The sequence below is a fragment of the Oncorhynchus keta genome, chromosome 1 (assembly GCF_023373465.1).
Source record: "Oncorhynchus keta strain PuntledgeMale-10-30-2019 chromosome 1, Oket_V2, whole genome shotgun sequence".
Taxonomy (NCBI): domain Eukaryota; kingdom Metazoa; phylum Chordata; class Actinopteri; order Salmoniformes; family Salmonidae; genus Oncorhynchus; species Oncorhynchus keta.
The window spans coordinates 43,938,769-43,965,616 of record NC_068421.1 but is presented as its reverse complement, the minus strand read 5'-3'; the positions used below and the strand labels follow the sequence as shown (position 1 = coordinate 43,965,616).

General features: G+C 42.3%; 2 protein-coding genes across 7 annotated transcripts in view; one reads left to right on the top strand and one right to left on the bottom strand.

Annotated features, from left to right (window-relative positions):
• The window catches only part of LOC118385965 (calmodulin-1), a 28,386-nt gene extending 14,254 nt beyond the window's left edge, over positions 1-14,132 (top strand). The window contains exons 4-6 of the mRNA XM_035773244.2: positions 10,756-10,862; positions 11,613-11,748; positions 12,283-14,132. Of these exons, the coding sequence (XP_035629137.1) occupies positions 10,756-10,862; positions 11,613-11,748; positions 12,283-12,311 (272 nt within the window). The 3' untranslated portion in view covers positions 12,312-14,132. The remainder of the gene's footprint in view (positions 1-10,755; positions 10,863-11,612; positions 11,749-12,282) is intronic.
• LOC118385945 (prostacyclin receptor-like) overlaps positions 1-26,848 on the bottom strand; it is a 121,007-nt gene that overhangs the window by 41,765 nt on the left and 52,394 nt on the right. The window lies entirely within an intron of this gene.

The following is a 26,848-nucleotide window of genomic DNA, read 5'->3' as shown; positions in this document are numbered from 1 at the left end:
CAATCAAACAAAAGTACTGAACAAAGGAAAGGGGACTTCAGGAAGTTCAAAAAGAGTGCATAAAATGAAGGGGGAGAATCTTTGCATGTTATGTTCATTTCAGACAATGGATACGGCTAATGGGTGACACCGCTACTGGATGGAAACGCAGTACGGATGCAAGTGGACACTGGAGCAGCCATATCTTTGTTGTCTGAGGCTGTATACAAGGAGAAACTACATCCCCCTCACTACAGCCCACAAAGATGAAGCTGAAAACACACACTGGTGAGATTGTTCCAGTGAGCGGAAGCGTGATTGTTACAGTGGAGCACAACAAACAGAAGGTAAAGCTACCACTCTACATTGTGAAAGGCAACCATCCAGCATTGCTAGGACTCACATGGCTGGAAAAGATCAAATTCAACTGGCAGGAAATTCACATGGTTGCAAAAGAGGACACAAACCTACAAGGGATATTGAGGAAACAGGCGGATGTGTTCAAAGGAGAACTTGGCAGTATGAAGGACATAACAGTTAAACTGACAGTGAAACCAGACAGCAAGCCAAAATGCTTCAAAGCTAGACCTGTCCCATACGCCATAAAACCAGATGTTGAAATTGAGCTAAACAGACTAGTCGAGAGTGGAGTCTTGGCTCCAGGGAATGTTAGTTAATGGGCTACACCCATTGTTCCAGTCATGAAAAAAGATGGATCACTCAGACTGACTCCATTAACCCAGTCTTGACTGCTGAAAAATATCCACTACCCCTCATTGACAACCTCTTTTCTGGTTTAGCTGGAGGACAAAAATTCAGTAAGATAGGCCTGACATGTAGACTTGTCTACAGATGCATGTGGACCAAGAGTCACAAGAACTGTTGACCATAGTGACTCACAAAGGACTGTACAGGTACTGGAGGCTTCCTTTTGGAATCAACTCAGCTCCGGCCTTGTTTCAGTGAGCTATGGACCAGATACTGAGCGGGCTCACTGGGGTCCAATGTTACCTCAATGATCTACTCATGACCAAAGACGAGCAGGAGCACCTGAGAAACCTGAACGCTCCACTACAGAGATTGGAGGCGTACGGTCTGAGGGTCCAGAAGGACACCTGCAAGTTTTTCCGGCCTTCTGTTGAGTACCTGGGCCACGTCATCGACAGTTCGGGGCTCCACAAGGCACCATCGAAGGTGAAGACCGTTGCGGAAGCTCCATCCCCACAGAACGTGAGTCAGCTGAGATCATTCTTTGGACTACTGACATACTACGCAAAGTGGGTGCCAAACCTAGCTAACATGTTAAAGCCACTGCATGAACTTTTGAACAAAACCAAACAGTGGAAGTGGACAGACAGATGTGAGGAGGCCTTCAAGAAAGTGAAAACAGCCGTAGCTCAGTCAGAGGCCCTAACCCACTTCAACCCCAACTTGCCATTAGTTGGCATGTGATGCATCACCTTATGGCGTTGGTGCAGTTGTCTCTCACATCATGCCATCAGGTGAAGAAAGGCCAATTGTTTTCGCATCACGGACTAAGTAAAGCCGAGAGAAATTATGCACAGAGCGCGAAGCACTCGCCATTGTGTTTAGAGTTAGGGTTAGAACAGAAATTTCATCATTAGACCCCTCACCTCCTTCTTTGGTCTCCACACCGGCATTCCGTTGCGCGCAGCCAACCGCATGCAGCGATGGGCGTTTATTGTTATCTACTCACCAGTACGATATCAAGTACAGAAGTTCTGAGCAGCACTGCAATGCAGATGGCCTCAAGTCTTCCCTTACATACATAAGGGAAGAATTCGGCAGTACCTGTATGGTTAGTGAGAAAGTCCATATTGCAAATGTACGGTCCCTTACTAGACGTCCGAAATCGTTTGTAAAATTCGCGGACGGCGTCGGGCCGAGCGGCAGGGCCGGACCTACCAGGAAGTCATCAAATGAACGTTGTCGGACATTCGGTTTCCGTTTTACAAAAATAATAAGATTTATGTCATTTTTCCCATGTCCCGGAAATTCCCACAAGAGGGCATAAGCAATCATATGGCTATTGCTACAAAACATCACGATTCACGACGGGGCCTTATCTCGAAAACTGAAAATATTTAGAAGCCGAAACTCGGTGAGCGTAGGGGCGGCATAATGGGCAGTTGGCCCCGAACAAGATGGCGTCTAGGCCTCAACGGTTTTTGAGTTATGGCCATTTATCTGGGATTAAAGGTCCAAAATGAAAATAGAGAAATTATTTTTCCACTTCACGTCAAAGTCAAGGAGCCTCCGGTGTCAATAAAAAAGAACCAGCCATTTATCTATCGTCATTTAAGAGAAATCGTACAACGACACCTTGGTGATGTTCACGGATAGGTGTTTTTTTTCAACGGTTACAGATCCAGTTGCAGGTTGTTCTTACGAATCTTTTTAAAGTGTGCTGCGGAGCTCTGCGAGATTTCTGTGATTTTCTATGATTTTCTGAAATAACACACACTCACTAAACCCTCCGTAAATAACTCAGTTCTTAACGTAAAGACTTAAAACTCGGGATTCTGTAAAGGCATACCCCAATCATGATATGAGTTTATTTATAGCTTCCTGTGCCAACCGGAAGTGCCTTTAATGGTGTCACAGTGGCAGTTTCCATGGGTTAAAAAGGTCAGATCTTTTCAAAACTTCATATGTGTGACTAGGTAACCCTCATGAACTGTAAATCAGTCATTTCTCCCAGCAGATGTCAAAGAAAAGCTCTCACACGCACACACAGCAAGGATGGAGTGAAAAAGTGTGGTTCTTAAAGACACAGAGAGCAGGCAATGGCATAAACATAATGTCTAGGCCGTGCCGAGTTCAACGAGATATCCCGCTTGACCGTAGCTCGCTCGGTCTGAGCGCAGCGACCATTAGAAAAGTAGGCCCAAAATGAAGCCTGCCCCACAACGTCATTTGCTTTTGGGTGACAGTGAGAGAACCGTTAGGGTGAGAAGCACAATTCGACCTCAGGTATGTTCCTAAGGTCCTTCCGATCCGTGCAAGCCTAACGTTGACAGTGTGGCATTAACCCTTAATAGTTAAAAGATGGTGTTTACTTCAAAAGTTTGCATTGATTTCTCTCCCCATAGGAATACATTGCCTTTACCCCTAAATTCAACCTGAAGTCTATATGGGTTATGAATGCCGTATGAACCTGTCTTTGGTAACAGTCCATCAGGCCAGTATGAGGTCTACCTGTGTTGATTCTAAGCTTCCTGGACCAACCGGAAGTGGTTAAAATCACCCTAAAAGTGTTTTTCCATTACCTGCCTGCAGTTTGATAGACATAGTGCATTCAACCCTGTGTAAATCAGTCAATTCTTAACGTAAGGACTTAAAACTCAGGATTCTGTAAAAGCATAGCCCAGTGAGGATATGTGTTGACTTATAGCTTCCTGTGACAACCGGAAGTGCCTTAATTGGTGTCTCAGGGGCTGTTTCGAGGGGTTAAAAAGTCAGATCTGTCCAAAACTTCATATGTGTGATTAGGCAACCCCCATGAACTGTAAATCAGTCATTTTTCCCATAAAATTTCAAAGGAAAACTAAATCACACAGACACACAACTTGGAAGGAGGGACGTATTGGGGGTTGTAGAGACAGACAGTGCCTCCAATAGTTAGCTTTGTTCGAGCTAAAAGAACCGTCAGACCTAGAGTTCCGAAACTTTAGAAACCTGTTCTAGACCTCGGGTCGATAGTGCGTGGTGAGTTAGGTGGCTCTAGAAGGTTCTCGGACCGAGAAATAGCCTCGTACATTTGCAATGATTTCAATTCATTTTGACCATTACGAAAATGGCGACATTTAGAAAAGTCTCAGAGACACAAGACTAGGTGCATTGGAACCGGCTCGGCCCATAGAGACGGACCCCAACGTTTCGGTCCGATAGCTCATTCAAGGACCCCATAGCAAGGCATGGAAAAAAGTGGATTTTCAGCACCAATTAGGGTTTTACTCGGGCACCGAAGGACCTATCGAGCCGAAACTCGGGATTCGGGGTCGCCTCACATAGGCCTTCACATAATGTCCGACCTGGACCCACAGCTAGAACGTAACTATGTGTTTTACGTTTTTATTATGTTTTAAACTAATGGCGCTGTGAATTATGGGCCTGCTCTGACATATATGATAGTTGGCTTCTAAATGAGTTGGAAAAAGTGGGTTTAGTGTCAATTTGTATCAGTTTGGTGTCAGAATGACATCTAATTGACTGGTGGACACTGACTTGCTAGTTGACTTTTGTACATTAGCAATATGTTTAAACGGAGAGGGACCATCACCAAAAGTGACATTCTGAAATCAACCCTAACGAGCCATGGAGATGAACCAGAATCACTGCCCAGCTATCCCGAGTTCATCGGGCCAGTCAATTTCACATTCCTGCAGGATTTTTATAGCATGACAAATTCGTGATGGTACCTGCCCATTGAACCATATTGCAAATGCACAGTGACTTTGCAAAAGTGAGAAAACATAAACAAATGGACATGATGAAATCAACACAACGAGTGATGGAAATGTACAACTATCACTGCTCAGCCATCCTGTGTTCATCAGACCAGTCAATTTTGCATTTTTGAGCATGTCAAATTTCATATGGTAAATGCACATTGAAACATATTGCAAATGCGCGCGCACTTGCAATATGATTCTATAGTGAAAAACATCACCTAATGGACATGATGAAATCAACACAACGAGTGATGGAAATGTACAACTATCACTGCTCGGCCATCCTGTGTCCATCAGACCAGTCAATTTTGCATTTTGAGCATGTCAAATTTCATATGGTAAATGCACATTGAAACATATTGCAAATGCGTTGCAATATGATTCTATAGTGAAAAACATCACCTAATGGACATGATGAAATCAACACAACGAGTGATGGAAATGTACAACTATCACTGCTCGGCCATCCTGTGTCCATCAGACCAGTCAATTTTGCATTTTTGAGCATGTCAAATTTCATATGGTAAATGCACATTGAAACATATTGCAAATGCGCGCGCACTTGCAATATGATTCTATAGTGAAAAACATCACCTAATGGACATGATGAAATCAACACAACGAGTGATGGAAATGTACAACTATCACTGCTCGGCCATCCTGTGTCCATCAGACCAGTCAATTTTGCATTTTTGAGCATGTCAAATTTCATATGGTAAATGCACATTGAAACATATTGCAAATGCGCGCGCACTTGCAATATGATTCTATAGTGTAAAAACATCACCTAATGGACATGATGAAATCAACACAACGAGTGATGGAAATGTACAACTATCACTGCTCGGCCATCCTGTGTCCATCATACCAGTCAATTTTGCATTTTTGAGCATGTCAAATTTCATATGGTAAATGCACATTGAAACATATTGCAAATGCGCGCGCACTTGCAATATGATTCTATAGTGTAAAAACATCACCTAATGGACATGATGAAATCAACACAACGAGTGATGGAAATGTACAACTATCACTGCCCGGCCATCCTGTGTTCCCATAGCGAGCATTAATATCAGAATGACCGGTAAATGCATTTACAACCATATTTTAATTTTTGGGTTACCAGTTGCACAACAATGCACGTGCATTTGCAATATGATTCTATAGTGAAAAACATCACCTAATGGACATGATGAAATCAACACAACAAGTGATGGAAATGTACAACTATCACTGCTCAGCCATCCTGTGTTCATCAGACCAGTCAATTTTGCATTTTTGAGCATGTCAAATTTCATATGGTAAATGCACATTGAAACATATTGCAAATGCGCGCACTTGCAATATGATTCTATAGTGTAAAAACATCACCTAATGGACATGATGAAATCAACACAACGAGTGATGGAAATGTACAACTATCACTGCCCGGCCATCCTGTGTTCCCATAGCGAGCATTAATATCAGAATGACCGGTAAATGCATTTACAACCATATTTTAATTTTTGGGTTACCAGTTGCACAACAATGCACGTGCATTTGCAATATGATTCTATAGTGTAAAAACATCACCTAACGGAGATGATGAAATCAACACAACGAGTGATGGAAATGTACAACTATCACTGCTCGGCCATCCTGTGTTCATCAGACCAGTCAATTTTGCATTTTTGAGCAAGGTCAAATTTCATATGGTAAATGCACATTGAAACATATTGCAAATGCACGTGCACTTGCAATATGATTATATAGTGAAAAACATCACAAAATGGACATGATGAAGTCAACACAACGAGTGATGGAAAGGAACAACTATCACTGCCCGGCCATCCCGAGTTCATCAGGCCAGTCAATTTTGCATTTCTGCAGGATTTTTGAGCATGTCAAATTTCTTACGTCATTTGGCCCACAAAAAATTCTTATGCACAATTTAAAAAATATATAAAAAAATATGATAATAAAATTGGACAAAAGTATATTCATACAGTTCTTACACATGTGTAATTGACAAAAAATTGAAAGAATTTCAAAAACGGTCCAGAAAGCACTTTTTAAGGGTGTGTGAAGTTTTTACAAAATTTTGACATTTTTGACTTTTGACTTTTGACTTCCTATGAAATCATATTGGAATTGGACAAAACATATTCCTTATGCGCATGTAAAAAAAAAAAAAAAAATTATGATAATAAAATTGGACAAAAGTATATTCATACAGTTCTTACACATGTGTAATTGACAAAAAATCGAAAGAATTTTGAAAAACGGTCCAGAAAGCACTTTTTATGGGTGTGTGAAGTTTTTACAAAATTTTGACATTTTTGACTTTTGACTTTTGACTTCCTATGAAATCATATTGGAATTGGACAAAACATATTCCTTATGCGCATATAAAAAAATTAAAAAAATTATGATAATAAAATTGGACAAAAGTATATTCATACAGTTCTTACACATGTGTAATTGACAAAAAAATCGAAAGAATTTCGAAAAACGGTCCAGAAAGCACTTTTTTATGGGTGTGTGAAGTTTTTTACAAAATTTTGACATTTTTGACTTTTGACTTCCTATGAAATCATATTGGAATTGGACAAAACATATTCCTTATGCGCATATAATTTTTTTTTTTTTAAATTATGATAATAAAATTGGACAAAAGTATATTCATACAGTTCTTACACATGTGTAATTGACAAAAAAATCGAAAGAATTTCGAAAAACGGTCCAGAAAGCACTTTTTTAAGGGGTGATAAGTTTTTGAAAAAAAGTTCATTTTTTCAAAATTTTACTTTTGGACATTAATTTGGGTTACATATCCAATATGAAAAACCCCGGTGGAGCGCATTTGCCCCCTGTTGAATTTTTAAAGTGTTACAACTGGCAATTACCATATGGCATTTGCAATACACTTTGGATGAATCAACGCCGAATTGGGTGGTATTGGCCAATGTGTATATGGTTTGTCCGATGCCAATGACATGCCATTCATTTTTGTCCAATACAGGGGTATTCCCTTACCTGTCGCACACACTGAGCACTCCCAGGCTGAAATCTTCTACTCCAAGGAAGTGACAACTGTCCAAGTGAAAAGGTTCACTCACACTGATCCAGTGATGTCTGAGGTCGTGGACATTGTCACTCGTGGAAAAGAAGTAGAGATGTCGGACAGCCTACAACCTTAGTGAGGAGAAACGAGTTCACCGTTCAGTTTGGATGCTTGCTGTGGGGTTTTCGAGTCACCGCTGCCACTGAGAAGGCAGGTGCTTGAAGAACTCCATTCAGGGCACTGTGGCATGGTGCGAATGAAGGAGATTGCACGCAGCTACTTTTGGTGGCCAGGTCTGTACGCAGCTATCGAAGACCAGGTCAAGTCATGTTCTGCGTGTCAAAAGATGAACATGCCTCAGCTAGCGCCACCACCCATGGAACTTCCCAGAGGAGCCTTGGCAGCGAGTCCACATAGACTATGCAGGCCCACTGGAGGATCGTATGTTCTTAGTTGTAGTTGACGCACACAGCAAATGGCCTGAGGTCACAGTGATGAAGAGCACCTCAGCAGAGAGAACCATCAAAGAGCTACGGTCAATCTTCAGTCGCTTTGGCTTGCCAACACAACTCGTTAGTGATAATGGCCCCCAACTGGTGTCTGAAGAGTTCTGGTCATTCATGGAAGCAAATGAAATTTAACACATCAAGTCAGCGCCGTATCACCCTGCAACGAACGGCCTCGCTGAAAGGTTTGTCCAAACGATGAAGCAAGCTTTAAAATCATCACAAGGGAACGGCTCCCTCAATAGGCGTCTAAACACCTTCCTGTTAACCTACAGAAACACTCCCCCACGCTACAATCAAAGTGGCACCTGCGTCAGCCATGATGAAAAGACAGCTTGCACGTGACTCGACCTCCAAAGACGAAACAGGTTGTACAGCACAACAGCGAGCACAGGTGGAGAGACGGAGCAAAGCAAAAGACAGAAGCTTCATGGCTGGAGAGCGAGTTCTTGCTCGGAACTACTGCAAAGGTCCAAAGTGGATACCAGCCACAGTGGTCGCACAAACGGGGCCTGTGTCCTACACAGTTCACACACCGGAAAACATCATCTGGAGGAGACACCACTGGTGTCCCCCAGGGCTCTGTTCTAGGCCCTCTCCTATTCTCGCTATACACCAAGTCACTTGGCTCTGTCATAACCTCACATGGTCTCTCCTATCATTGCTATGCAGACGACACACAATTAATCTTCTCCTTTCCCCCTTCTGATGACCAGGTGGCGAATCGCATCTCTGCATGTCTGGCAGACATATCAGTGTGGATGACGGATCACCACCTCAAGCTGAACCTCGGCAAGACGGAGCTGCTGTTCCTCCCGGGGAAGGACTGCCCGTTCCATGATCTCGCCATCACGGTTGACAACTCCATTGTGTCCTCCTCCCAGAGCGCTAAGAACCTTGGCGTGATCCTGGACAACACCCTGTCGTTCTCAACTAACATCAAGGCGGTGGCCCGTTCCTGTAGGTTCATGCTCTACAACATCCGCAGAGTACGACCCTGCCTCACACAGGAAGCGGCGCAGGTCCTAATCCAGGCACTTGTCATCTCCCGTCTGGATTACTGCAACTCGCTGTTGGCTGGGCTCCCTGCCTGCGCCATTAAACCCCTACAACTCATCCAGAACACCGCAGCCCGTCTGGTGTTCAACCTTCCCAAGTTCTCTCACGTCACCCCGCTCCTCCGCTCTCTCCACTGGCTTCCAGTTGAAGCTCGCATCCGCTACAAGACCATGGTGCTTGCCTACGGAGCTGTGAGGGGAACGGCACCTCAGTACCTCCAGGCTCTGATCAGGCCCTACACCCAAACAAGGGCACTGCGTTCATCCACCTCTGGCCTGCTCGCCTCCCTACCACTGAGGAAGTACAGTTCCCGCTCAGCCCAGTCAAAACTGTTCGCTGCTCTGGCCCCCAATGGTGGAACACACTCCCTCACGACGCCAGGACAGCGGAGTCAATCACCACCTTCCGGAGACACCTGAAACCCCACCTCTTTAAGGAATACCTAGGATAGGATAAAGTAATCCTTCTCACCCCCCCCCCCTTAAAAGATTTAGATGCACTATTGTAAAGTGGCTGTTCCACTGGATGTCATAAGGTGAATGCACCAATTTGTAAGTCGCTCTGGATAAGAGCGTCTGCTAAATGACTTAAATGTAATGTAAATGTAAATGTACTGTTGCACCCCCGTCTGGGCATACACCATCACCACTCAGACTCAGAGATAATGAGACTGTAGACTCGCCTGTACGTCGTCATTACCCTGCAAGAGAAAGACGACCCTCTGACAGGTTGACTGTTTAGTTCAGACTAACCTCAGACATTGGGGCAGAATACACCCCAGGGTTAAGTCTGGGGACTGAGGTCGTCTACCCTCTTTCCCTAGTTTGGAAAAGGTTATTCTGAAAAGTTCATTTATTTACATTAAGATAACTTATGTTAAAAAGAAAACACTAGGCAAAACAGTGAATATTTACTTTTTCCTTATGAGTCATCAAAGATAAAGGGGGAGGAATATGTTGTGTATTGATATTCTAGTTTTGTCCCTTTAGGGCACCTGTATCCCCCCCGTAGCTTACCTACGTTGAAATGCTTGGAATGTTCCTCCTTTGAAACGTATTAAGCAATGCCCACGTTAATTTCTACTCATGTCCTGTCCTTATATTAGTTGTATAAGTAATACAGTGTGCTATACAACACAAGTCAGTTAAGACTTACTCCGGCCAAAACCTGGACGACGCAAGGCCAATTGTGCGCCGCCCTATGGGCACTCCCAATCACGGCTGGATGTGATTCAGCCTGGATTCGAAACCGGGGACTATAGTGATGCCATTGAGGGTTTCCACCATTTTTAAAGTAGTCAACTGGGTGGGAATTCCATACGTGTTATGGAATGATCACATGATTCCATCAAGAGGGATCAGTCAATGAATTATACTCATGAGCAAACATTCCATAACTGTCGGTGGCAGTAAATCGGCAACCTTGGCTTTTATATCTGTTCAAACAACACATCTAGGCAGTAGTTTGCAACCTTTGTTTGTTTGCCAACTCATAGACTTAATTGAAGAAGAAAATGGATTACTTAGAAATGGAGATTACCTCAATGGTGCTGCCCGTGTACTCAGATGCCAAGATGATATCTCTCTTTGGGCGCATTCCAGAATGTACTGACAAAAATTTCAACACAGCTCATTATGAAATGAAGTGTGTGTGTGCACAAACATAAAATGAATATTGTCTTGTTCGTCCTTAGGTAACGGGACAATCGACTTCCCAGAGTTCCTGACGATGATGGCGAGGAAGATGAAGGACACAGACAGCGAGGAGGAGATCAGAGAAGCCTTCAGAGTCTTTGATAAGGTACGTATGCTCCCCTTTGATTGTTGTACTCCGTCAATTGGAAATGTGCTTAGTGTTTTGAGCCATTATGATTGTCTTTTTTTAGATTTTTGTGCTTAGAATTGTGGAAATGTATCACATACTTGTGAAAATTGCACCAAAGTGATTGAACAAAAACTAACACTTCATGTTCTGAGAATGTGATGTTGAAAGTGGGATGGACTACTGTGCCTCTGCCATCCTGATGTTATGTAATCCAGTGTTTGTCATCATCGTTAAGTCTTCACTGTGTTGCTGAGAGGAGGGCTTTGTCTGTTGGGAGCGGAGTATAACGTTACTCACATGCAGGATGGGGGCTTATTGCCGTGTAGAAATCTGAGTCACAACCTAATGGGGAGCGCTCATTTGCCTGGGCTTGTATTGCTCGGTGCAGCCTGGAATAATGCAACCCCTTTTTAAACAGAGCCATGTGATTTTGGGTGTGTGGACTGAAATTGAGTGTGTATTGCGGTTGGTTGTTTGCACCCTCATTGACGGATCGGATGTGACTGGTGTGATTGTGTCAGGCATTGTTTTTGTTGGACATTTGTGCAACAGTCCTGAAGGGCCTTGGTTACTGCTACAATGCCAGTTTGCTAGGGAAGATGGACATGTCACTGATCGTTCTGATAGAAAAGCCTTGTTTAAACCTGTCAGAATGAGATCAGGTCAAAGTACTGTATGTAAGAGCCTTCTCTCTTTGCCTATTGAATGAGCCTGTTCTCCCTGTAGGATGGGAATGGCTACATCAGCGCGGCAGAGCTGCGCCACGTCATGACCAACCTCGGGGAGAAGCTCACAGACGAGGAGGTGGACGAGATGATCCGCGAGGCCGACATTGACGGAGACGGACAGGTCAACTATGAAGGTGAGCTCAACGTCCTTCCCCTCTCCCATTCGTGCGTTTGCAGATATAAAGGAAACTGATAGGTGGAAGCTCCCCGTAGCCTGTTGCAAGCCAAGGTGGTGCTAAATATCACCGTATTTCCAAGACTTTTCTGGTACCTTCCGATCTGCGAAAACCAGAGGGCTAAAGATTCTCTTAAAACCTCCACTTCCTCGTCCTCCTTTTTCCTCCTCTCTCTCCCTCTTCCTGCTCCTCCTCTCAGATCTACTGTGAGTTCACTGAAGTTTGTCTTTCCACTGTTGCCCCTGTCAGTTGTGCCTTATTTCTCTTTGCTTTGATGCTGAAAGTAAAGGCAATAAAATGAGTTATCCATAACAATCTTAATGAATCACTGCTCATTGAATTGAAAATCGTATTGAAGACCTTGATTCCTCATGTTACTTTGTTCCTATAATCTTATTAATGTGCCATAATCATTGTTAATTAACAGAATGCCCTTTATTCTTGTGGGTTTCTTCTAATTTTTTTCTCTCCCTGTTTTGTTCTGCCTTGCAGAGTTTGTGCAGATGATGACAGCCAAGTGAAGTAGACTGTGCTCTCACACATTTCTCTCTTACATTGCTTGTCCTCCTAAGATCACGCTGTCTTTAAGAAAACAAAACAATAATCAAGCCAAAATGTAAAACTTAAAAAATGATTCAATGTACAAAATGATTTAATAAAAAACAAATCCACGTACTTCTAGGGTATCTGTTTTAAGAGTAACTGCAGATGAATCCCTAACAGAAGTTAATGGACCAAGCTTTAACGAGGCATGAGGCCCTTACTCCAGAGTAAGATCCTTGGGAGTCTCCCAGATGCCGAAGAAATTTGAGGAAAGGGCAACACGGACGAGGGATAGGAATCCATGCCCCCTCCCTTGCCCTCAGAACAGCTTCAATTTGTCGGGCATGGAATCTACAAGGGGTCGAAAGCGTTCCATAGGGATGCTGGCCCATGTTGACTCCAATGCTTCCCATAGTTGTCAAGTTGGCTGGATGTCCTTTGGGTGGTGGACCATGGTTGATGCACACAGGAGCGTGAAAATCTCAGCAGTATTGCAGTTCTTGACATACTCAAACTGGTGCGCCTGGCACCTACTACCATACCCCCTTCAAAGGCACTTACATCTTTTGTTTTGCCCTCTGAATGGCACACATACACAATCCATGTCTCAAGGCTTAAAAATATATATTTTTTACCTGTCTCTTCCCCTTTAACAACTTGCATCAATAAGGGATTATAGCTTTCACCTGGTCAGTCTATATCATGGAAAGAGCAGGTGTCCCTAATGTTTTGTACTCTCGGTGTGTAATATACACATGTATGTAAAAATGCTAACAGTTGGTGCAAGAATTAGTGGGAAAGGTTGCTTTGGTGCTCAGTTGAGGAGAGAATTCACCCATTCCTAAGGGGTTGTGGGGAGTTGATAGAAAAGCACTGGTTGATTGGTTGGTTTTCATTGTGTTCTGCATTGTTTCGGCAGGCTGTTGTCTTTCGTTCTCAAACGAGGCTTTTAATTTCCCAGCACCACTGACCTATGGCATAGGAGTACCGAGATGTACAGTTTCAGAATGTTGATTATGGTAGCACACTTTGAGAGCAATGCTCTATCTTTCATATATCCTGATACAAATATGAATGTCATGCTTTTTAAATGTATGTTATCAAACGTTAACGTATAAATTAATTACACATTTTGGTCACCCAAATATATATATTAGTGTATCGTAAACTTTGCATGACCTATTGTTGATATAGAATGACCTGTGAAATGTTTTGAAATGTGCCATAATACTCTAAAGCCTCAACCTGGCAAGAACTTAGTAAATGAGAACATATTATGAATATACAGTATAAGCTATATACACTACATACCTATTTGCACTTTGGTGTAAACCGTATATTTGAACATGTTCTGTAAAAAAGACAATGTTGCTGCTGCTAGAACAACTAATTTGTCTCTTGCTCCTGTGGATTTGTTAGATCATGTTGTCGTCAAGTGTTCACATCTTTTATCCGTGCTCCGCTTGCTGCTCTGCTGAACAGAGTATATATTCACTAATATATTTATTTTTGTCAGTGAGTTGAAAAACTAAATCAGTTTGACGGGTATAAATTAGGGGTTGCATTTTTTATTATTTGGGGTTGAGTGAAAGGAATGCTAGGAGAGGTACTGAATCGTTGCGTGAAAGACAACTTGTGGACTAAAACTATCTGGCTAGCTTTTACTGGTTGGTTAACTTTGATCTACAGGTTGGAAAAGACACATGGTTAAGGACTGTTAAACCTCTGGAGGTAGTGTACAAATTTAAAGATGTGAAATATTAATGTTTGCCATGAATAAATACATTTACTGAACTTCACTGAGTCTCCTTGTCCTGCGTAATACTTCATACGCAATTTTTATAAAAATTTTTAAAAAAGAAGCTAACTTTAGCATTTTAGTTATTTGGACTGTGGAAGAAACTTCAACTCCATTCAGTTAGTGTGTGTGTGTACACCCTTTGAGATTGGGTAAGAGAAAGTCACCCTGGCCTCCATAAGAGGAGCTATATTTGGTGGCTCATGGGATTGCCACAGGAGCCTTTGGTAATCCGGGTCAGTCAGGTTCATGACATCTCACCCCTGTAACTCCAAATGCCTCCCAAGTTTGACCCACACATGCTTCTGCGGTGACAGGCAGGGACAGCCAATGGAATCAATCATATCTGCAGCCTGTTGGATGTGATTTGGGTGTTGGCTAATATATTATCTTATGTTATAGTACAGTAAGTAGCTCAGGTACATTTAATTAGGAATCTGAGGACCTCCACTCAGCTGGAAAGCTATAACCCCCTTTACTGTACGTCAACTGCCTATGATTGATTGTCTAAATATAATCTATGGCAGTTGTATATAACACATGATCATAACTGGGCAAGGCGCCTGTGTAAGAGCAGTTAACTACAATTTATGTAGAGATATTACATTACAGCACTAGTACTACAATAACTTTGCTGATATTTAGGAGCAAACTTGTTCTTCAAGCGTGTTCCGTGAATTTACAAAGTACAAGGTTGTATTAGTGCCTCCCCTACTAGTAGAAGAGAATAGCCTCTGTTATATGATATGCTTACAACTATAGCAGACCGGAAGGAACCAAATAACCAACAAGTCGCTGGATCGAACACCCGAGCCAACAAGATGTAATAATAAACAAAACATTTTTACTTTTTACTGCCATCTAGTGTTAGTGCACAAGTATAATTGTCTGATCTCTCCTGATGACCGAGGTAGAATCATGTGATCTCTTCCATAACACAGGAAGTCCCACCCAGTTGACTACTTTAAAATGGTGATAGCGCCAAGTTCTGTGGGCGGCTTGGACCTGCCCAATATCAGGTTCTATCAGTGGTGTGCCCACCTCGATTTGGTTAGACATTGAGACTTTTATTTTTCAGAAGTTTCAAGTCTGTAGAAGATCACTGCAATAATCCCATTACACTTAACACACAAAGTATGGAGGTCAGTTCAACACTTCCTGGGAAGGTCCAAACTAACCTCTGCTCTTACCCCAATTCTTAACAACCCAGATTTTAGTCCAGGATTGCTGGATGCTGGCTTTACCTTTTGGCTTAATAAGGGCATACATAGACTAAATGACTTATCAGATGTTATTGTCATTTCAGCAGATGGTCGAGAAATATCGACTCCCAAAGCAGGACTTTTTCCACTTCCGACAAGTAAGACATTATATTCTGAATAGCACCACCTTAATTGGTAACCCTGATATGTCTGTCATTGAAAGAATGCTTTTTTTCCCACAAAGGAAAATGTCTAAGTCTTATGATGCTTTAAAGTCCTTTTCTGCTGTCAACACACAGAGGGTGAAACAAGTGTGGGAGAAAGAATTGTCTGTTACTATTGACAAAGAGATGTGGGAGGACATTTGGAGATATGCAAAAACAATATCTATATGTAATCGTACTAGAGCAACCCAATTAAGAATAATACACAGATTGCATATATCCCCAAATCGCAGACATGCTTTTAGCCCCACTTCCTCTTCTCCTCAGTGTCTTAAATGCAAAACGGATACAGGCACCCTCACACTTTGTTTATGGTCATGTACCAAAATACAAATATACTGGTCTGGTGTTCTGCAAGAAATTGAAAAGATCCTAGGGGTTGATCTAGAATTGGACCCAGTTTCTTTACTGTTAGGTCTCCCTAGTAGGCATGTTACTTCTGTGGGTAAGAGGAGGCTTTACAACATCCTTACCTTTCGCAGCGAGGAAAAACATCCTTTTACAGTGGATTAGTGATAAGGTACCTTCTATTAAAGATTGGCATAAGATACTATTTGAATGGGTGCCTCTGGAATATCTGACATGTACATTGTATTCTAAAACAGACCAGTTCTACAACGTATGGGAACCTTATCTAAATGACCTAGAACCTGAGGTATCAGCTATTATTCTGCAAGGATTCTCTTAGAATGGCGGGGATCTATGTATTTCAGAACTACACTGTACGTTCCATGTGTGGAACCTAACCTCTTGGTTTAAACTGAGCTTTTTGGTTTAATTTCTGTTTGTAAGTTTGTTTAAAATGTATGTATTGAGAGACGCAATGATGGGGATGGGGTGAGAGAAGCATCGAGCGGGAAGAGGAAAATGGTGTGTATGTATGTATGTATGTATGTATGTATGTATGTATGTATGTATGTATGTATGTATGTATGTATGTATGTATGTATGTATGTATATGCATATATGTGTATGTGAGTGCTGTTTTTTTTCTTCTTTTGTTGCTTTGTCTCTGTTTTATCTCTTAATATGGGTGAAAATTGTGAAATTCTAATAAATACTATTACAAAAAAAAAAAATTGTGAAAGCCCTCAATGGCAATGTCTATGCCAAAGCAGGTTTTATCCATAGAGTCCTCTGTCTAACTCTGTGTTGCCTTCACCTTTTCAAAGATGTGTGGGAGCCAAAATGGCCCTATGTGATGCTCTGGGTGTAGTTTCACATATCCTCACTAGGTGATGCTGTATCGTTGTCTTGGAATCTGCTAAGTATTTGTCAGCTGATAAACGTCCCATTTTCAAGAATTCTTAAAAATCCAAATAACTTCACAGATCTTCATTGTAAAGGGTTTAAACACTGTTTCCCGCGTTTGTTCAATGAACCATAAACAATTAACGAACATGCACCTGTGGAACGGTCGTTAAGACACTAACAGCTTACAGACGGTAGGCAATTAAGGTCACAGTAATGAAAACTTAAGACACTAAAAGAGGCCTTTCTACTGACTCTGAAAAACACCAAAAGAAAGATGCCCAAGGTCCCTGCTCATCTGCGTGAACGTGCCTTAGGCATGCTTCAAGGAGGCATGAGGACTGCAGATGTGGCCAGGGCAATAAATTGCAATGTCCGTACTGTGAGACACCTAAGACAGCGCTACAGGGAGACAGGACAGACAGCTGATCGTCCTCGCAGTGGCAGACCATGTGTAACAACACCTGCACAGGATCGGTACATCTAAACATCACACCTGTGGGACAGGTACAGGATGGCAACAACAACTGCCCGAGTTACACCAGGAACGCACAATCTCTCCATCAGTGCTCACACTGTCCTCAAGAGGCTGAGAGAGGCTGTACTGAGGGCTTGTAGGCCTGTTGTAAAGCAGGTCCTCACCAGACATCACTGGCAATGTCGCCTATGGGCACAAACCCACCGCCGTCCCTGGACCAGACAGGACTGGCAAAAAGTGCTCTGCACTAACGAGTCACGGTTTTGTCTCACCAGGGGTGATGGTCGGATTCACGTTTATCGTCAAAAGAATGAGTGTTATACCGAGGCCTGTACTCTGGAGCGGGATTGATATGGGGGTGGAGGGTCTTTCATTGTCTGAGGCGGTGTGTCACAGCTTCATCGGACTGAGCTTGTTGTCATGGCAGGCAATCTCAACTCTGTGCGTTACAGGGAAGACATCCTCCTCCCTCATGTGGTAGCCTTCCTGCAGGCTCATCCTGACATGACCCTCCAGCATACAATGCCACCAGCCATAATGCTCATTCTGTGCGTGATTTCCTGCAAGACAGGAATGTTCTGTCATGGCCAGCAAAGAGCCCGGATCTCAATCCGATTGAGCACGCCTGGGACCTGTTGGATCTTTCAGGTGCCTTGGTGGGAGAGTGGGGTAACATCTCACAGCAAATCTGGTGCAGTCCATGAGGAGATGCACTGCAGTACTTAATGCAGCTAGTGGCCACACCAGAGACGGACTGTTGCTTTTGATTTTGACCTCCACCTTTGTTCAGGGACACATTATTCCATTTATGTAAGTCACATGTCTGTGGAACTTGTTCAGTTTATGTCTGTTGTTGAACTTATGTTCATACAAATATTTACATGTGTTAAGTTTGTTGAAAATAAATGCAGTTGACAGTGGGAGGACATTTCTTTTTTTAGTTATAGAATGTTTAGACATTTAAAGCCCCCATGCAGTTGAAAATATATATTTGTAATCATCACTGTATGTTTATTGCATGAAAATAAGTACCAATTAAACATTTGGACACACCTACTCATTGAAATAATTTTCTTTATTTTTACTATTTTCTACATTGTCGAATAATAGTGAAGACATCAAAACTATGAAATAACACATATGGAATCATGTAGTAACCAAAGACTTATCTCAACCAGCTTCATGAGGTAGTCACCTGGAATGCATTTCAATTAACAGGTGTGCCTTGTCAGTTAATCAGTTGTGTTGTGACAAGGTAGGAGTGGTATACAGAAGATGGTCTTAAATAGGGCTAAGTCCATATTGTGGCAAGAACAGCTCAAATAAGCAAAGAGAAATGACAGTCCATCATTATTTTAAGACATGAAGGTCAGTCAATCTGGAAAATCTCAAGACATTTTAAAGTTTCTTTAAGTGCAGTCGCAAAAACCATCAAGCGCTGTGATGAAACTGGCTCTCGTGAGGACCGCCAGAGTAAAGGAACACCCAGTTAACTGCACCTCAGATTGCAGCCCAAATGAAAGCTTCACAGAGTTCAAGTAACAAACACATCAACTGTTCAGAGGAGACTGCGTGAATCAGGCCTTCATGGTCGAATTGCTGCAAAGAAGCCCCTACTAAAGGATACCAATAAGAAGAAGATACTTGCTTGAGCCAAGAAACATGAGCAATGGACATTAGACTGGTGGAAATATGTCCTTTGGTCTGATGAGTTCAAATTTGAGATTTTTGGTTTCAACCAAAAGAACTCCACGTCTTTGTGAGACGAAGGACATTTCCCCAACACCCCTCTAGGCTGTGTAAGTGCTATTTGACTAAAAAGGAGAGTGATGGAGTGCTGCATCAGATGACCTGGCCTTCACAATCACCTGACATCAACCCAATTGAGATGGTTTGGGATGAGTTGGACCGTGGAGTGAAAGAAAAGCAGCCAACATGTGCTCAGCATATGTGGGAACTCCTTCAAGGCTGTTGGAAAAGCATTCCAGGTGAAGCTGTTTGAGAGAATGCCAAGAGTGCAAGGCTGTCATCATGCCAAAGGGTGGCTACTTTGAAAAATCAAAAATATATTTTTATTTGCATAACTCTTTTTTTGGGTACTACATGATTCCATGCGTTATTTCATCGTTTTTACGTCTTTTTTATGTCTTCACTATTATTATGTAGAAAAATAGTAAAAATAAAGAAAAACCCTTGAATGAGTAGGTGTGTCCAAACATTTGACTGGTACTGTATATTTGTTGTAATTTTTTTCATGATTGAAATGCTCAGACTGATTGTGTGGCCGTGTTGATACATATGTAAATATATTTACATACACAGCCCTGATTGGTGGATAGTATTTACTAGAGTCTAGCGCCTACCTGCATATGCAAATAAAAGATGACTCATCATTGGTCAGAATAATCAGATCAGATTGTGATGTCATGCTGAACACGCTCTTACACTAAAATGGAATTATCATAATTTTCACAATTTCACAGTGTTATTTCGACCTCATAGTGTGAAACATTTTTTTATTGAACTTTTAACATTTCATTAAGTTGAGACTGGTGTTTTTATAAACTATTTGTTTGTATAAAGGATAATATGCCACAACACAGAAACATTATTCACGTTAGTCATTTTATGGTGAAAATCATTCTGAAACTGTTCTTATGCTTTGTGATCGTTTCAGCAGACCTGTCTTTCACGGACTAAAAGGTATTGGTCCCCCATAAGCCTTATTGTTGATTTAGGTGCTTTGTTGGTCCGTCTGTCTCAATGGTAAGATAATAATATTATCCCCTGATATTCGTCTTAGAGGGGAAATCTAAAACAACCAATGTACCCTCTCTAATTATCTCGCATTTCATAACTCAGCCATTGTTTGTCACCCAACATCATTGTTTTTACAGACACCTGGTCACCACTGGAAGAAAAAATATATAGTTTTTTCAAGAAATCAAAAGTTCTCAAAGTTGAGAGTTCTGTAAGGGCCTTTGGTGCACTACTACTGTACCACTTATCAAATGTAGCAGAACTGGTTACAACAGCACCTGCATTGCAGTGCTCTACAAAACAAACGGTGAGTGAGCATATTCGAATCTGAATTGGTTGCAAAACTCTTTGGGCGATATGGGTGTCCAACCTGATTCTGTAAAGCTCTGCAGATAAAAGTTGCAGAGATACAGTGTGTTCAATTCTGCATTAAAAGGCCTCTACGGCATCAGGAGTCTACTTTGAATAAAGGGGCACACAAACTCATACACACACCAGCTCACACCAGCTGTGAAAATGTTGATAAAAAAGTCAGTCAATTTATCCCTAGTCAATCATACATTACCCGTGATTCACGCAAAGACGCAAGCAAACATTACGTACAGACAGGCGAACATGGAAATAATGGAGGAAACGTCTAAGGTCTAGTCACTCTCTCACACAGAGCCCTCACACTTTAACCTGGTGGGTAGGGACAGATCTAATCTGCAGGATGCAAAATGTTCTCATGCCCTTAAATCGTTGGAATTCATTCAAATCAAACCAAATATTGCTACAAACGATAATTAACTGCAGTTGTATTTATTAAATCGGTTAGTGGCCGTATATGTATTGATCAAACATTCTCGCAGATTCAGCCTTGCCATGATTGTGTTAAAATGTTGCCTATGCTGTAGTGTACCCGATTGTTATTAATCATCTACATGAATGTATGTTATGTTTGGTATTGTTACATAAGACAGAAGGTTACTTCAGGCAAAAAACGAAAGTAAGATGGTTGGTCGGGATGGGTTTGAACTAAAACATCTGGTCGTGACTCACAGAGTTGCAGGTCTGATGATGGCGGGTCAGTTCATTTGCTAGCTAGCTGGCTAATGGCATTTGAATGGTGCATCACACCACCAGCTTTTTGTTCCACTTGTTCCGGTTCCTGGAAGGTTCCTGGAAGGTTCCTGGAACTGCAGTGTGAGGGAATGGAAGAGACTCGCCTCGTAGAGGACTGTTTCAGACTACTGTTGAGGTGTGGTGCTCTTTTCTGGCGCTTTTACAGCCGGCGACAACTCACCCAGATCCAGCCTTCCTATGGAGGACGAGGAGGAGAAGAAGATGGGCACAAACTGGTTGAATCAACGTCGTGTCGACATCATTTCAATGAAATTGCATTGAACTCATTGGTCAAAGCACAGGTTTAGGAGATCCTGTACATTTTGTTCATCAGCTAACATCACTTTTTGTGAATTTTGAATAATTTATGTATTCAAAACAAACACCTAAAGCACATAAAGGCTTCATAATTCATGAAGGTCATGATAACTGACTGATATTACCTCACATAGAACTAAATGTATCTTCTAAGCCTGTGTTAACCTAGCATCTTATTTTTGGCATTTATCCCAAAACCCCATTCTGGCAGCCTGTCAGGGGAATTCCTTTTATAATGGCAGCCAAAGAGACTAAATTCTGATATGATTTGCCCCAGCTATTCCAGAGAGCTTCTTGGGTCATTGGCCATTGACCCTTAGGGCTGTAACAGTGACTTTGTCTCCCTCACTGAGTTTGCCATTACAAATCTAAAGGTCAAAAGAAGGCATGAAAGTCATGACCTTTCATAATGAGGTGTTTGATTCTGTCCTGCAGTAAAGAACAGCCCCAACTGGACAGACGTGCATCTCTGGAAAAGTGGGATAGCTGTAGTCAGATGAAGGCACAATCCATCTGCACAGTCACTTGCCCTTTAAGCAAAACGTTCTGTGTCTAGCCTCTACGCACCGAAAGGAGTGATGTCCTCTGTTCCAAGTTACAGAAAACAGATTCCTACCTTTCACTGGAGGTTGACTTATTATCGCTGATGGTCATTATAATTACGCCATGGGGAGTCATTGCCGGAACTGCAATGTCCTGAAATGGAACACCATCTCTGTTAAACACATCGCCTTTGGTAAACTAGGTAACAAGTCGTATGCTGCACAGAGAGCAAGACTGTATTGTCCTCAAGTCAGGATATCAGTCTTGGATTGTTCTTTGTGTTCTCGATCGAAAGTGTGCATTCAGCATTGAGGTATGATATCTACAGTGGGAAGGAAAAGTATGTGAACCCTTTAGAATTACCTGGATTGGTCATAAATTGGTCATAAAATTGTATCTGATCTATCTGATCATCTAAGTCACACCAATAGACAAACACAGTCTGCTTAAACTAATAACACACAAACAATTATGATTTTTCATGTCTTTATTGAACACACCGTGTAAACATTCACAGTGCAGGCTGGGAAAAGTATGTGAACCCTTGGATTTAATAACCGGTTGACCCTCCTTTGGCAGCAATAACCTCAAACGTTTTCTGTAGTTGCGGATCAGACCTGCACAACGGTCAGGAGGAATTTTGGACCATTCCTCTTTTCAAAACAGGTTTCAGTTGTACAATATTCTTGGGATGTCTGGTGTGAACCACTCTCTTGTGGTCATGCCACAGCATCTCAATCGGGTTGAGTTCAGGACTGACTGGGCCACTCCAGAAGGCATATTTTCTTCTGTTCAAGCCCTGTTCAAGCCGTTCTGTTGTCGATTCCGTTCTGTTGTCAATTCAGCGCTATAGCATGCTTGAAATTTAAAGGTCATTTCCAATTGACCTGAAATATGCAGCGTTTACAATGAATGCAGTCTCCGCGAATGCGGAAACATCGTCTTTAAATGTCAGTGCTGCGGATTTAATCAAGCCCTTGTATCTCTCAACACACCCCCAAGCTGAGGAAGTCAGAGGTCAAAGTATGATCACTGTTTCACAGTATAATTTATCAGGAGGAAAGGGAAAGATGTAGACTGAGGGTGTCAGGTGAGGGTCAGGGTAACAGACGGATTAGGTTGGCCACTGTAATTAGAATGTGAAAAATACTGTGGGTTCTGATGAAGAAAGACCAAAAGACAATGAAAGAACAAGTAAATACGAATGTCAAAGTGTATGTATACTGCTACAGTTGAAGTCAGAAGTTTACACACACTTAGGTTGGAGTCATTAAAGGCACAGTCAACTTTATTGTATGTAAACTTCTGACCCACTGGAATTGTGATACAGTGAATTATAAGTGAAATAATCCGCCTGTAAACACCTTTTGGAAAAAATGACTTGTGTCATGCACAAAGTAGATGTCCTAACCGACTTGCCAAAACTGTAGTTAATAATAAGAAATGTGTGGAGTGGTTGAAAAAAGAGTTTTATTAACCTCTTGGGGCTAGGGGGCAGAATTTTCACTTTTGGATAAATAGCGTGCCCAATTTCAACTTCCTGCTACTCATGCCAAGAATATAATATATGTATATTATTCATTGATAGTTTGTTCTATTCACTGCTTTAGCACACTCTGCCAACCCGGATGTTCTAGCTGTGTCTGAATCCTGGCTTTGGAAGACCACCAAAAATTCTGACATTTTAATCCCAAACTACAACATTTTCAGACAAGATAGAACTGCCAAAGGGGGCGGTGTTGCAATCTACTGCAATGATAGCCTGCAGAGTTCTGTCCTACTATCCAGGTCTGTACCCAAACAATTTGAACTTCTACTTTTAAAAATCCACCTCTCTAAAAACAAGTCTCTCACCGTTGCCACCTGCTATAGACCACCCTCTGCCCCCAGCTGTGCTCTGGACACCATATGTGAACTGATTGCCCCCCATCTATCTTCAGAGCTCGTGCTGCTAGGCGACCTAAACTGGAACATGCTTACCACCCCAGCCATCTTACAATCTAAACTTGATGCCCTCAATCTCACACAAATTATCAATGAACCTACCAGGTACCTCCCCAAAGCCTTAAACACGGGCACCCTCATAGATATCATCCTAACCAACTTGCCCTCTAAATACACCTCTGCTGTCTTCAACCAAGATCTCAGCGATCACTGCCTCATTGCCTGCATCCATAATGGTTCAGCGGTCAAACGACCTCCACTCATCACTGTCAAACACTCCCTGAAACACTTCAGCGAGCAGGCCTTTCTAATCGACCTGGCCGGGGTATCCTGGAAGGATATTGATCTCATCCCGTCAGTAGAGGATGCCTGGATATTTTTTTAAATGCCTTCCGAACCATCTTAAATAAACATGCCCCATTCAAGAAATGTAGAACCAGGAACAGATATAGCCCTTGGTTCTCCCCAGACCTGACTGCCCTTAAACAACACAAAAACATCCTATGGCATTCTGCATTAGCATCGAACAGCCCCCGGGATATGCAGCTGTTCAGGGAAGCTAGAAACCATTATACACAGGCAGTTAGAAAAGCCAAGGCTAGCTTTTTCAAGCAGAAATTTGCTTCCTGCAACACTAACTCAAAAAAGTTCTGGGACACTGTAAAGTCCATGGAGAATAAGAACACCTCCTCCCAGCTGCCCACTGCACTGAAGATAGGAAACACCGTCACCACTGATAAATCCACCATAATTGAGAATTTCAATAAGCATTTTTCTACGGCTGGCCATGCTTTCCACCTGGCTACTCCTACCCCGGTCAACAGCACTGCACCCCCCACAGCAACTCGCCCAAGCCTTCCCCATTTCTCCTTCTCCCAAATCCGTTCAGCTGATGTTCTGAAAGAGCTGCAAAATCTGGACCCCTACAAATTAGCCGGGCTAGACAATCTGGACCCTTTCTTTCTAAAATTATCTGCCGAAATTGTTGCCACCCCTTTTACTAGCCTGTTCAACCTCCCTTAATGTCGTCTGAGATTCCCAAAGATTGGAAAGCAGCTGCGGTCATCCCCCTCTTCAAAGGGGGGGACACTCTTGACCCAAACTGCTACAGACCCATATCTATCCTACCATGCCTTTCTAAGGTCTTCGAAAGCCAAGTCAACAAACAGATTACAGACCATTTCGAGTCTCACCATACCTTCTCTGCTATGCAAGCTGGTTTCAGAGCTGGGTGCACCTCAGCCACGCTCAAGGTCCTAAACGATATCTTAACCGCCATCGATAAGAAACATTACTGTGCAGCCGTATTCATTGATCTGGCCAAGGCTTTCGACTCTGTCAATCACCACATCCTCATCGGCAGACTCGACAGCCTTGGTTTCTCAAATGATTGCCTCGCCTGGTTCAACAAACTACTTCTCTGATAGAGTTCAGTGTGTCAAATCGGAGGGTCTGCTGTCCGGACCTCTGGCAGTCTCTATGGGGGTGCCACAGGGTTCAATTCTTGGACCGACACTCTTCTCTGTATACATCAATGAGGTTGCTCTTGCTGCTGGTGAGTCTCTGATCCACCTCTACGCAGACGACACCATTCTGTATACTTCTGGCCCTTCTTTGGACACTGTGTTAACAACCCTCCAGGCAAGCTTCAGTGCCATACAACTTCCGTGGCCTCCAATTGCTCTTAAATACAAGTAAAACTAAATGCATGCTCTTCTACCGATCGCTACCTGCACCTGCCTGCCTGTCCAACATCACTACTCTGGACGGCTCTGACTTAGAATATGTGGACAACTACAAATACTTAGGTGTCTGGTTAGACTGTAAACTCTCCTTCCAGACCCATATCAAACATCTCCAATCCAAAGTTAAATCTAGAATTGGCTTCCTATTTCGCAACAAAGCATCCTTCACTCATGCTGCCAAACATACCCGTGTAAAACTGACCATCCTACCAATCCTCGACTTTGGCGATGTCATTTACAAAATAGCCTCCAATACCCTACTCAACAAATTGGATGCAGTCTATCACAGTGCAATCCGTTTTGTCACCAAAGCCCCATATACTACCCACCATTGCGACCTGTATGCTCTCGTTGGCTGGCTCTCGTCTCCCACCTGTAGCACACGCTCCAGCAGGTATGTCTCTCTAGTCACCCCCAAAACCAATTATTTCTTCCAGTTCTCTGCTGCCAATGACTGGAACGAACTACAAAAATCTCTGAAACTGGAAACACTTATCTCCCTCACTAGCTTTAAGCACCAACTGTCAGAGCAGCTCACAGATTACTGCACCTGTACATAGCCCACCTATAATTTAGCCCAATCAACTACCTCTTTCCCTACCGTATTTAATTTATTTATTTATTTTGCTCCTTTGCACCCCATTATTTTTATATTGCAAATCTACCATTCCAGTGTTTTACTTGCTATATTGTATTTACTTTGCCACCATGGCCTTTTTTTGCCTTTACCTCCCTTATCTCACCCCATTTGCTCACATCGTATATATAGACTTGTTTATACTGTATTATTGACTGTATGTTTGTTTTACTCCATGTGTAACTCTGTCGTTGTATGTGTCGAACGGCTTTGCTTTATCTTGGCCAGGTCGCAATTGTAAATGAGAACTTGTTCTCAACTTGCCTACCTGGTTAAAGTGAAATAAAAATAAAAAATAATAAATAGATTTGGATAGAAAACACTCTGAAGTTTCTAAAACTGTTTGAATTCAAACAGCTTGGAAAAATCCAGAAAATTATGTCATGGCTTTAGAAGCTTCTGATAGGCTAATTGATATCATTAGAGTCAATTGGAGATGTACCTGTGGATGTATTTCAAGGCCTACCTTCAAACTCAGTGCCTCCTTGCTTGACATCATGGGAAAATCAAA